At 29.0% G+C, this 14,350-nt stretch overlaps 1 protein-coding gene across 1 annotated transcript; it reads right to left on the bottom strand.

Annotated features, from left to right (window-relative positions):
- On the bottom strand, positions 2,534–8,456 carry LOC109328144 (beta-galactosidase-like). Its single transcript, XM_019561452.1, has 18 exons — positions 8,113–8,456; positions 7,830–7,925; positions 7,591–7,703; positions 7,393–7,459; positions 7,165–7,257; positions 6,833–6,976; positions 6,161–6,249; positions 5,972–6,077; positions 5,769–5,856; positions 5,091–5,209; positions 4,842–5,003; positions 4,419–4,594; positions 4,196–4,299; positions 3,995–4,104; positions 3,788–3,898; positions 3,157–3,267; positions 2,728–2,933; positions 2,534–2,642 (listed from the first exon to the last, which is right to left on the bottom strand). The coding sequence occupies exons 1-18, from the start codon at positions 8,302–8,304 to the stop codon at positions 2,537–2,539; spliced, it is 2,193 nt and encodes a 730-aa protein (XP_019416997.1). The 5' UTR covers positions 8,305–8,456; the 3' UTR covers positions 2,534–2,536.

Here is a 14,350-nt window from a genome sequence, read left to right as displayed (position 1 = left end):
TCATATGTTGTGTATGAAAGATGTATATATATCTTAAACAATTCATGGTAAATGTTATTACCTGTCTCATTTAATTTACTTGGTAGTGGCCTATTACTAGAACAGTTCTCCAATTAGTGCTTTCATATTATTAATTGTTTGATATCTTCTTCTTATCCTTATGTTTTTTCACTTTATTAAGTTGCACCCTAGGATTATTATGTATATGCCTTGTTCATTTAATAAACAGCTACTTTTTCTCTGCTGGATTCATGTAAGAAACATGAATCTCTAAAGTTATCTAAGCAAGATTATTTGTTTCCTAAGTTTTCATTATGTCACTATATTGATATTTATATTTTATAACCAAAAAGAGAAACCTTTCTTTTCCTTTTGGGCCCCTATGTTCTTGGTCCAGGCTTTATATATTGCTAGGGGAGGGTTTTGATGTTTTGAACTACAAATTAAATCCAACTATATATTACTTTTGGTCTTTATCTTTTATAATTTTGTGATTTTATTCACTCCAATTTATCCATGACTTATATGACTAGTAAACTATCAATATTTGTACATATGGTATATTTACAAAGCATGTTAATTATTAAATAATAAAGATATAATAATATGCTGAAAATGTGGGTTAGAAAACAACTAACATGCACAAGTTATGAACTACTCTCTCTGATTGTTGGCAATTTATAATTGATTCCATTATTAGTTGATGAAACCTTTCATTATGGGGTGAGGACGGGATTGTACCATTCGAGCTTTTTTTTAATGATTTTCCCGGAGTTGGAAGAAAATTATAATCAATAAGATTTTCTTAATCCTCCCTTCTAGAAAGGATGAATCCTAATTTGGGAAGAATAAAATAATCAATTACAAAGAATACATAATTGATTATCTTTAACATTTTCAAGGATGCATAATTGATTACAACTACTTAACATAAGTCAGTTGTAAATCATATTTATAGTTGTTCTTTTTCTGAAAAGGTCTGAAAGTAATTAATATATTAACTAATTGGTATAATGACCCAAAATCTTGTATTTTGCTTTCTTCTAAAAATATCAAATTTTGATCTTTCCCTTGTATTGGGTTAACACCCCTTATATGGATTTTAATACATTTTGTTTAGCAAAAAAAATATTAACTAATGTGTATAATTTGAATAACATGAAGATTTTGAATAGTGATTCTCTCATGTGCATGGGGAACAACAATATCATAATGATTATTTAGGACTTGCATTATAAATCAGATTTCGTGAAATGTGAATGTCATATTTGTAGCAATATGGATTTGGTTCGTATAATACTAGTTCAATTTAATTTGGATTTTGATTTGGAATTTTAGTTGTAATTTGTTGATGTTATAGTATTTGAACCTTTTGATCAAATAACAAGTATAATAATTTATTTATTATAACATATAAATTAAATATCAAATATTTTGGATAAAAAGTTTGCTGGATTGTGAATAGAATAAAACATTTCTACCGGAAATATCCATAAGAAATTTTGTTATGTGATTCTAAAAATTTGTTATGTGATTCTAAAAATTTGTCAAAAATGTTTTATACAACCGTTATAATAACAAATGGGAAAAGATGTATCACTATATTATTCACTTTTAATTATAATTAACTTTTAAATAAAAGTAATATAAATGAATAATAAATAATATACTAATTTTATATAAATCTTTGCATTATCAGTAGTATATAGATATTACACTCATAACAAATTTATGTTTTTAGGATGTTCTTCCAAAAAAAAGCAAACATTGCCCACATATTTTGGTCATTACCTATGTATGATTTTGAGCACTAGAAATCAAGTGTTTTCTTGTAGTTAGACATAAAGGAGTGATGTATCTCCATAGGATCAAGGGCAAGTGGTGTTTTTTTTGCTTAGGATTACCTTCTAAGTATAATGGGAAATCTACAAGGAAATATAGGAGAACTCAAGTGATGTAGCTTGAAGTTGTTTGCATGTGTAACATGACTCAAAATTGCTATGAAAAAAACCTTATCTTTTGATTTTGGGATTGGATAAAGCTCTATATGTTGGCCAAGTGTATCAACAATTCAATTCTACTTCAAACTACTAGATGAAGTTCTAATCCTAACACCAGAAGCTTTTCAAATTCAAGATATAAGTTTCTAAGGTAACTTTATATTTGATGCAAAACTCAGAAAAAAATCACAACAAATGGGTACCATTAATAAACTCTATTCAAGAGTTATTGGCACATCAATAACAAAAAGTGATGATGTAATAAGATAAATAATCCAAATGCATCACTATTTATTAGTATTACTTTCAATTTGTTCTTACATAATAGTTGATATAGAAAATGAAAGAAATCTATTTCTAGGACAATGTAGTATTTTGACCCATTTTGGGTATTCAACTCTTTCCCTTCTATACCAATGTTTAAGGACTCAATGTTCATTGTGACACAAACCCTGTAATGTAGTATATGGAACAATATTCAGCATAATAGTTTCACTATGTACATAACATGTACATTTGTATCACATGAATACACTTTATGTTCTTTTCACCAAAGCAATTCCATTAGGATCACCTCCCCATTCTTCTAGCACAACCAAGTAGTTACCACCCGATCTCAGCCATGACCGAGGAACATGATACCTGTCCGAACACCGCGATAAGAATTAACAACTTCGAAGTATTTACTTCGTGTACTATTATAAAATAAGTTGCATGAATTTCTTACCATCTTTGGGAGGGTTGTCCACAGTTTGCTAAGCATTTTGTATCGGTATAAGTTCCAGCGTAATTACAATTGCCGCAATTACCACGAGCTTTATTTCCAGGCCAATGGCGTCCAATGCTTTGACCATTTACCCATACTTCACCCTTACCCATGCTACCTAAATCCAGAGCCAACGGATCGTTGCCGGCTGGTGCGCTAAAAGTTGTCTGATAACAATAAATCGTAAAATGACTCAGGTTCACATGCAGACAATGGTGACGATCACAACAATGTTATTCATACAAAGTTCGACAACTTTTAATTTTAGTATGCAAAGTAAAATTAGTTCACACCATAAAATTCTAAGATGCCGAGACTCGAGACGCATGTGAAACACTTTCCTTATGACAACGACGGAAATGCAAATTTTTGTTGAAAATTTATTCTTACCTTATACCATGCCAAAGGTTGTTTTTTAGCCACTAAAGATCCTTGTACCCATTCAACAGAGTTACTCCCAGCTTCAGTATGAAGGCTCAAGCTTTCACCTTTCAGACCAATCTTCAAAATAACATACAAATGTGTTAATCTTTACAAATGTAGCATTCTGAAAGCATTGCATAAATAACAAATAAATGAAATTTCTTTCTTGAGTTTTCTCTTTTGAGTTTTTTAGATAGTTTTGCACCAAAACCTGCTCAACAATGTACATAATTACTTGCCAAGCAAGTATCCTTACACAACTTTCATACTTCATATTGTAAAAACAGGTCTCTCATATCTTTCGGATATTTCATATATTTCGTAAACATCGTATCTTTTACACAATTTTCAATCTAACGATATAATAGGAGGCGACAATCATTAACAATCTTCAATGAAATCTGACTCAAACACGACATGCTTTTCACGAATTTTTGCTTCATTAGATCTTCACGTTGTTACGTCTAGCAACAATTTGAATCTGATTGTTTAGTTTTCACCTCAGTATCTGTTATTTTATTTTCGGAAATATACACATACTATTATTCTAAAACCTTCAATGATGCTACAAAGCAATGAAATGTACTACATAACAAACCTTGTAAGACCATTTTTGCTTCGAAAGATCCCATGTTCCGCTACTTAGACCTGTCAGTGTGACTGGACCAAGCACTCCAGTATTCCATGTCTCAAAGTGAGTACCAACATTCTGGTTTTAATTGAACAAAGTAAAACGAAAACATTACTCGTCTGCAAATTACGAAATGTTTCATAAATGACAGATATCGTGAAAAGATAGACTAACCGCGAGACCAACGGAAACACTAAGTAAAGAAATCTTGTTATTGCCAACTCTCAGATTCACACTTTGACTAAATGTTAATCTAGGATCATCTAGACTCCCATATGCAGTTCCTGAATTAATACAGCATATGAATAAGTGAAATGAAGTTTATTATAGAAAGAATGATTCGAAAAAAATCGCATAAATTCTAATATTATTCACCTGCATATTGACCATTGATGAAAACATTCAGAACATGACCTGCTGACATTGCTGTCAGAACAGGCCATTTCCCATCCTTTATATCATTAGGACCAATGTTGACACTGAGAAAGAAATATCGATATCGATTAGATAGAGAAATGATATATAGCTTTTTAAGTATCAGAAGATGAAATTCCAATTATTTGTATGTAAGAAGTGTGATAAGTTGAAAGATGCTTACTCTGTCAGGTACCACAAATAATCGGAAGAATCGCGGGTCACGCCAACCTGCTCCCATAGTGCATATCCTGTGACGGGATCATTTTCGCTTGATGATGCAGGTTCTTCATTGTATGACTGCCAAGCAAATGCACTGTTTACTGGAGTCATTTTCCTATGTAATCTCGGGGAATTAACCTGCATAAAATTGGCAGAGAGTTAAGACTATTTGCACATGAAAAAAATCTTAACATGCTAAATATAAAGGATTTCTTATTAGAGCACAATATAAATCATTGCAAGTCCTTCAAGAACAGTTTGAGCAAGACGTTTCCAGTTTCTTAAGGAAATATTTCGGTATAACTTCATCATAGATTCTGCTATTAAACAAGAATGAAAATGAAAAATGCATTTCAGCACTCTTGTGTTAAGTGTGTTGTGTTACCTTTGCAGTGTTGAAAACTTCAGTTTTGCAGTCAGGAAGAATACTGATAGACCAAGGTGGTAGATCATATTGTCCATTTCCGAATTTAACTTGCGTTGAATAGTCGGTGTTATAATTTGCAAGAAATGCAGCACAGGCAGACTCTGTCTTGTACAAATGTACCTAAGATTATATTAACAAAATAAATCAGATGAATTTTCAACACAGAAGCAGTTCTATTGATTTTCTTCATAAACTAAGAGACTTTACCTCAAGGTTTTTTCCAGGCCATGACACTGTGGGATCCACCGACACTAAAGCCGACTCGCATTGTTTTATTGCTCTATGTAATTCTCTCAGATGCCCCCATTTTGGTTCATTTAGAAGTCCTGGTATAATAGTATAGTTGAAAAAGCTTCAGACTAAGGCAAAATTGTATGTTATCTTTACCAATATGATGCCTAAAGTGAATATATGCCCTTAGCTGGGAAATATAAAAACCCCTTTTTGCTCGAACATCGGTCTACAGAAAACTTTGAGGGTGAGTTTGACACAACATTAAGCTTGTTGCTTAGTGACCATAAGGTTATGGGTTCAGATCTCGGAAACAGTCTCTCTGCTTACGGACCCTCATGCACTGGGCCACTGTTTTTTATCCGTCTACATAAATCTTGAAGAGTTTAACAGTCTGGTTAGACTTTTTTCACAAAAAAAGTGATTTTTAATAAACATAAGTTACTTATGAAGTATATATACCTATTTAGTTAGACTTATACTAAACAGCAAAAGCTGTAAAAAAACAACCCTCAAAATCAGCTTTAATGAGAAACTATATCTTTTGGCTTCTAAAAGTGCACTTATTCTAACTTTTAAGCCTAAACAACCAGGTCCTAAATGTATGAATGTCATCATCCAAAGCATGTAAACAATTATAACCCTACTACATACCATATTCATCAATGGGAGCATCATAGTCATAACTTGTGGCAACGAAGAGGCCATTCGATGTCCGGCCAAAGTTAGTTCCTCCATGATACTGAACTCGAAAAAATTGACATATTAGACTCAAACCAAAATTTCTAAAACATGAACTCGTGTGAAATATTCACAGTTGATGGATAACATATGCAAACTTCAAAGTTCCAACATACCATATAGTAGTTAAAGAGTGAGCCGCGATTCTGAATGAATCTGGCAACTGAAAATGCTATATCTTCTGCTGGTCTATAAGGGGTTGCACCACCAAAAGCAGTGTACCTATAGAAGTTGAAACATAACACTAAATATTGGATCTAAATGAACTATTTTTCACTCAACAAGGTAGCATTTTTATGACATACCAGCCAGTCCAATTTTCTGTCCACAATTTGGGTTTGTAGTTCTTGTTTGGAGTGAAGTTTTCACAGTAAAATCCATTGCAGGTATCAATCTATATTAATTCCAATCAGTAAATATAGATCAGATATACAAAGATTCAAGGTAGTAAAATATAGATCAGATATACAATTTTTTGGTATGTTCCCTCATAAAAATGTTGAATTGAAACCAAATCTTGGCACTTTCTCAATATTCCAATTACAATAATAATAGAACAATCTAGAAGCAGGAGAAAAAGTGGATAAAATAATAGAGAGAGAAACCTTATCCAAAATCAGCACAACATTGACAACAGAAAACTAATATCTTAAAGTTAAAGAAACAACCTTAACCTAACCAAACTAAGCACAACATTGTTATGAACCCCACCACCATTGTCTCACATAAATTTAACACAGCAGAAAACACATATTTTGTGAGGAAAAAGACAGAAAGAAAAGCAAAAAAAAAAAAACAAATGAACAAAATTTGTTTATGTGAGGCGTTGGTCTACTAGTATAAGGCCCACTAGATCTCCAGATAGACCAAAAGGTCAAAATTTTAATTTCTGATAGCGACACTTGTTATCGTTAGAGGGACAACCACACATCCCGAAAGACATTAGTTACCAATAGTATGAGGGATAAGTATCTTACAATAGGATCAGGTGCATCTTCTTGCTTGCACATAACCCATGGGACACCAGTATCTAGACCTACAGCCATTTGAGCAGCCCATTTGGTATAAGCTTTTCCAGGAGCACCAATTTCCCATTCCACTGGTCCATACTCATTCTCTATCTGTCATATTCAATTCCATTATTTTTAAAATCAATAAAGTATCATCGTTGATAACTAATAATATACGAGTTTTATATATTGTTATTGTATTATCTACTCTTCATGTTTTATCGTCATTGATTATTCAAAAAATAATCATGATAGTAAAAAAAATACAAAACTGGAACCAATAAATCTTATTTATGTACCTGAGACAGAATTATTGGACCTCCCTGGGATTGAAACAACTTCTCTGCTTTCATTATATTTACAATCTTCTCAGTGAATTTTTGCATTGCCTCCTATACATAATACCCATCATGACAAAATTTAATGGTAACTTTAAAAATTCATTGAATGATATAACCAATGAAATAATAAGAATAATATATAAATCATCATAATTAATGATATACAAAATTGAAAAAAAATCAAACCTTGAAAGGCTCATTGTCTGTTCTGAAAGCAATACCAGGAACATATTTGAGCCAAACAGGAAATCCTCTGAATCATAAACAGAGAGAAAACATAGAAAAGTGTAACCTTTGAGTGATTTATAAGAATGATTTTCTCTTTTCTATTAGAATTTTCATCTTAGTATAAGAAAAGTATATAGATATTATTAAAATCATTACCCAAAGTTCCATTCAGCACATATGAAAGGACCAATCCTGAGATGAACAAATAGACCAGCTTGCTGAACCAACTTTATGAACCCAACAAGGTCAAACCTATCCTCAAAATAATACTGAAAATTTTCAACATTGAAAAAATGTACATGAGTTTCCCTTGGAATTTTCTTACCAGTAAAAAAAAAATCACCCCATTTTAGATAATAATAAATCAATGAAGAAAAAAAAAACATTTATATTACTTTTCCAGGAGAAGGTTCATGTCCATTCCAGAACACATAAGTCTCTATAACATCAAGCCCTCCATCTTTGGCCTTTTGAATAAGGTCTGGCCACATCTGCAACATGAAAATATCACTCATTTTGTGTATAAATTACTTTATAATACAAATTTGTACTTATAGACTATAGTACATATAAAAAACTAATCAAAAATTATCAAAATTAACCATGCATGCATGGTAAAAAAATATAACTATAAAAAAAATGATTAAGAAAACAAAATTTTGATGAACATAAAATTACCTGAGGTGTGCTTCTTGGATAGTGAATGGAACCAGAGATCAAAATTCTTCTCTGCCCATTAATCATAATGGCTTTATGATCATAAGTAACAGAGGCTGTGACATAACAAACCCAAAAAAACAATAACAGCAACACCATATGAAAATTTCTCCTAGACATTAAACTCTCCATCACAATTCTTGAACCAAACATAACAAAAAATGCTATGTTTCTATATAAGCAATGTTGTCTTTCTATAGAAGAAGAAATATTTTCTGTTTTGTATATAGTGTCTTTTTATTTTGCTACTTTTTGAGAGTCTCTTATTGTATAAGAGTGTTGGTTTGATAGGTGAGTTGAGTTAACTAATGCATTGCAAGTGCTTTATATAGATTTGGATATTGGTGAATGAAAAAGGAAAATGGGACCCATTTCTCTTCTTTCTTTCACTCTATGTGGGGACTAGTACTCAATTACTCACCATTCTCATGTAACTTCACTGTACCTCGATCTTGTCTCATATGTTGTATCGTTAGAGTGATAATGATACAAAACCAATAGCAATAATAAAGTGTTAAAATTTAAAACTTTTAATGGACAAGTCATAATTTAGTTGGTGCTAGAGAACATATAAACTAGAACAACATATCTATATTCAACTAGCATAAATTATTACGACATGATTTATACATGCTAGGTTCCTCTTCGGTACTGAAACCTCGAGTACTAGAATATAAGGGATAGAGTGTCTGAAATTTTTTAATATTATTTTGTTAAAAAATAATTAAAATCAGAATGGTTGGATTAATATTTATGGCACATTTCAAGATATAATGCACTTTGACTTACAAGTGTGAGTGAATTATATGCAAATAAATAAATATTTTTCACATATGGTAATATGTGATTAGTAATGGTATGTAAAAATAGAAAGGGAGTATACAATCATGTATATTACATTGAGATAAAAATGTATGTAATAATTATGTATGAATTTTATACATTGTTACTTCATTATTCATTTTTAATTATTATTAACTCTTCAAAAAAGTAATAAAATAAATAGTAAATAATGTATTGATTATATATAAATATTTATAGTGATAACATATACATTTTATACTCTACTTTGTTAGTACACTTAAAATAATAATATCATATATTCTTGAATTTATAATTATGTCATATAGTATATAATATAACTATGTGGTTGAATATCAGGACGCTTCCTTATTACGGTACCGTTATTCGAATTTTTGGAGTATCATTTGGTTAGTTACCACTTAGACTGTTTGGCTCTAGGAACAATTTTATTTTTAACCATATCATATATTCACTTTAGAAAATTGTTGAATCTTTTAGGATCAAATCTTAGCTTTAGATCAAGGGTCAGATAGGTAATGATTATTTTTCTTATTTGGACTGGATTTTTAACACAATTGCTTGTCTTCACAAAAATTTGTAATTGGTTGTTACCTTCCACTCACTTGTTTTTTCCTTTGAAGCTTTAGTAACTATTAATTACTTTTAATAAATATTTTTCCTTTTTCCCACAAAAAAAACTATATGGTATCCTATAATTTAGACAATAAAATTATATACAGTGTATCATTTTCTTCATAGGTTAGTATGTATAAATTCATGATTATATAATAACAAGTATATAATTCATAATACATTATAATAAACATATTTTGGATATTATGTTATAAAATTAATAAATATCGGAATATACTATAAATTTGGTATATAAATATGTTTACAAATAATTATTCATGATATTATATGTTAGGCGTAACAAATATTATATAATTATTGATGATATTTATAATATAGATTTAATGTAAACATATTACATAATTTTATTTTGACCAAAAAATTATTACATAATTTTATAACATATAATCAATTTATTTATAATATATGAAGATAATATAAATAAAAAGTTATATAGACTACACAGTATTAGTCAAATATTTTTATAAATTTTATATATTATAATTTATTGATATACTATAATTATTGCATATAATATTATAATATTAAAAAGTATATATTTTTTATTTTTTCAATAATTAATTAAAAACCAAACAAATTTAGGGGATAAAATAAGTCATTTAATTTAGTGAGAGTATCGTTTAGAATGAGCAGATGTGATGTTAATATCTTCTCTACTCACTATCCATTTTCCAAATCTGATATCAAAATCCAAAGCTCAATATAATTCAAGAATTGGGCTAAAGAATTTTTCTTACATTTTTACCATGAAAAAATGCAGTGGCAACTTCAAAAAGTATTTAGGCACAAGAAAATCGTGAAGTAGTATGATAAAAAGGGAAAATAATTTACCAAAAACAAGTTTAGAGGAGATAAATGATAAGTTTTAAAGAAGACAAAGCTTGAGATATAAAAATTATATCCATTAAATTACTACTATACTGGGTAGATTTCACCTATATATAATAATATAGATAATATGGTATTCTCCCTCTTCCTTTAAGTTTTTAATTTTTCAGGAATAAAATTAATACACATAATTTTTTTTGAAGGATGAATGTATGTCTTTTCCTCTTTATTTAATTTATGTTAAGTCTAATTGGTTCAATATGGCTGATTTAATACTATTCATTCCGATTGCACATATCAGTAACCATTTGTCAATGCAAGTAGCAAAAGGAATCAATATTAGTGCTTTTTATTTATGTTTCTTCTAGAAAGCATAAAACTATATTTCTTTTTGTTATTTTTTTCCTCCAATGATACTTTACTTGACAGCTGAAAGGAAAAATGTAACACTATGATAACTAGATGATAATAATGCCACATCATCTTTGTCAATTGAACATATTGTTTATTGTTTATCATTATCACTTTTTTTTTATATAATCATAGTCAATTAGTAAAGTTTTAAGATTATATTCACAGAGCAATCAATAAGGACATAAAACTTTTGTGTGAAGTTTTTGCCTTGAGGTATTGTTGCATTTTATTTTTCAAAGAATATCAAACTAGTCTATAGACTATAATGTCATAATATGACATTAAATCTTAATGTTAAGATATTTTATCAATAAGTTCTTTATAGTATCAATCTATCGTTCACAGTTTATATTTAATTATCATTGACTTTTTAGAAAAATAATTCAAATAAATATTAAATATTATAATAATTGTGTATAAATCTTTATACCGAAAGCGCATAAATATTACGTAAATTTGTACCAAATTACCTTTTTCTTTTGTTTCATGAGAGAAACTGAATAAACAGAAAGAGACTTTTTGCCAACTTGCAATAGCATGAATTGAATAATGGGTGAGAGATGAGGATTAGATGAGAGTGCCACGTTTGTCACACAACAACTTATATGATGGTTGATTCAGAATCAATCATATCCACATTTCTGGATTAATCTTAATGTTAATGCTGTCCCATATTCTTTGTTTCTTGGGCCCTCATCCTAGAATTTTTTCTTGATTTAGTGAGATATATATAAAAATATTTAGAGCAACTCATTCATTATCCATAGCTACTATGATTCTAAGAAACTTAGAAAGATATATTCGTTTATACCAAACATGTTTATCACCCAAAGGATCCTAAAAATCTTAGTGCATCCCCCATATTCCAATGAATTTAAAGAAGATTTTTATATTCCTTTTAGGAAAATTCACTAAAAAATATGTTATATTCTTACTTCCTTTATTGACAACAACATTAAAAAACACACTCTAATTAGTTGTTTTTGCCCCCTTTATTTTTATGGCTATGGAGTTAAATGTTACCTACCTTAATTATACTGTCTGTTTTGATTTTTTACATCGTACATGTTTTTGGTCCAAAACTTACAATCACGTGTTCATGTTATGCCCATATTTCGTTTGTCTTTGATATTAATATGAGGATGGTAAGGAAAATTTCTGATATATGGTAAATAATTTTTAGAATAAAGTTTTGGAGTATTATTTGAGTTACCGCAATATGATTATTAATCTAGCTCTCAAGAAATGATGTCATTTTTAATTTATTTAAGACAACTAATCAACAAATATTGGAGATAATAAATATGAAATCTTGACTTTAGATTAAAGGAAAGAGTGACAAAGTTGTGAACGGTCATATAAAAATAATAATTTATTTTCCTATTTAGTTTTTATGATAAAGTTAATTAGAGGATGCCTAATGATGGTCGATATATTATTTGTTTCATCTGTGGTACAGGTAAAGGTTACTACTAATAATTATTTAATGAGCATGATTAGGAATTTAGGATAAGAAAAAAAACATAAGAAAAAAACAAAGAGGTTGAGTTTATTTATTTATAACATGTAAAGACAAAATGTGTTAAAGTTATTTAGGTAATTGAACAAATGTTATTTTTATATTCCTCAATTTTATTCTTCTTATTATATAAATACAAAATAAACCTAAAAGATACTCAATTAATTGTTTTTGCCCTCACCCATTGTGACAGCCCCCACATGGGAAAAATCCATACGTGGATGGAATTCATCAGTTGGATATTCCAAGTCTGAATGAAGAAGTTTTACATTGGACAAAAAATAGATGAGTTAAAGAACATATAAGAGGATTGACCCATAAACCTACTACCTTAAGGTTTTTGATTAAGATGTGGTGTCAAATTCATTTATATGTTTCTTTCACTTTGCCCATAAAAAATATTGTAACCAGTGGATAGAGATCTCCCAAGGCTTTTCCCTAGAATTTCGTTTCAGATCCTATTTCTGTTTATTCAGGTAACAAACCCCTTTGTCTCTTTTTATAGATATGGATGAGTGTTTTCTTATTCGGATAATATTCTATTTGTTTTGTTTTTATCTTTGCCTTGTAATAGTTTTAATAGATGGGGTTGTTCATAATTTGCATAAAAAATAAAAAAGTACTAATATATATGGGAAATTTTATTGCCTTATAATAATACTGATGATAATTGAAATAACGTAGACATTCATTACATTTTGGGTTGTACAACTCACTGTTGAAGAATGATGGTAATCGAAGACATTTATGAAAATTTTGTCTCATTTAATTTTCATAATCCCCATATAGGTTTATGATGTATTTCATTCAGAGGACGTTTAGGATATATCATTTAATCAAAGACATTTATGATTTATGTTTCTTTTTAAATGGAAAAATATCTTGTTCTTTGCAACATATACTTAAAAGAAGAAAAAAAAGAACTTCTTATCTTTATGTCTTAGTCACTCTCGTTAAAGATGATCACATGTTTATTTTTTTGTACTTCCAAATGTATCTTCTCAAATTTTTGGGTAAAGAACTATTTTCTTTCAAGATATATGACTGTTTTCTTTACAAATATCATTTTCATGAATCAAACTCTAGACCTTTTGATCATCTGAATCTAGCGAAACTTTTTACTACTAGACAAACGTCTTATTAATGTCACTATTTATCTTTGACCCAATTTTTTCAAATCACTTTTGAAGAAATGTCTAAATACAATTAAATTAAATATTATAACATTATTCTTTCTTGGAAGATAATTCTTTCATAGGAATTAAATATTGTACATTCAATCAGAAAAAATAAGAATACATACAGGTAGACAAACACAATAGCACAAGTCAAAACACTAACTCATATAGTTTAACAAACATAATTTATTAAACACTTTAATTAGTATGCATATTTAGTGAAAATAAGTTTTATGATAAAACAAATATTTTGTTCCAATTTAAATTTATTTAGATTATCGCCATATAACTTTATTGGTAATTTATGTTATTCCCTATTTTTGTAATAATTTTCTTCATCTATTCACATTCAGTTTAATTTGAACACATTGTTCTCTGAATGTTTACATTTTACACATGTTTAAATATTATTGGATGCCATTACAATTCAGAGAATAATTGTCTTTTTTTGTAATTGAAGTTTAGTTGAGTTTCAACTCCTATATTTACTAAGATTAGGATGAGTCTTTCAGACCACTTAATTCCAAATTATTCAAAAACAAGCTTTTGACATTGATAACGAAATTTGAACTTTATAATGTTAAAGACTTTAGACAAAAAAAATTACCAACTAAACCATTTTTTGACAAAATATCGTTTTCAAGCTAAGAGAATATAAAACACTCTTAATGAAATAATAACGAAAAAAAATATAAAACACTTTTTCATTTTTTTTTTTGGAAAAAGGAAAAATAACCAATGCAATTTTTTTAAATTTCTTGCCCATCCTCCAGGACATTTTATTATTATTTTAAAAAATGCA

This window comes from Lupinus angustifolius, chromosome LG15 (genome assembly GCF_001865875.1).
Source record: "Lupinus angustifolius cultivar Tanjil chromosome LG15, LupAngTanjil_v1.0, whole genome shotgun sequence".
Lineage (NCBI taxonomy): Eukaryota > Viridiplantae > Streptophyta > Magnoliopsida > Fabales > Fabaceae > Lupinus > Lupinus angustifolius.
Note: the sequence above shows the minus strand (reverse complement) of the source record. Positions and strands in the feature narration are given on the sequence as shown.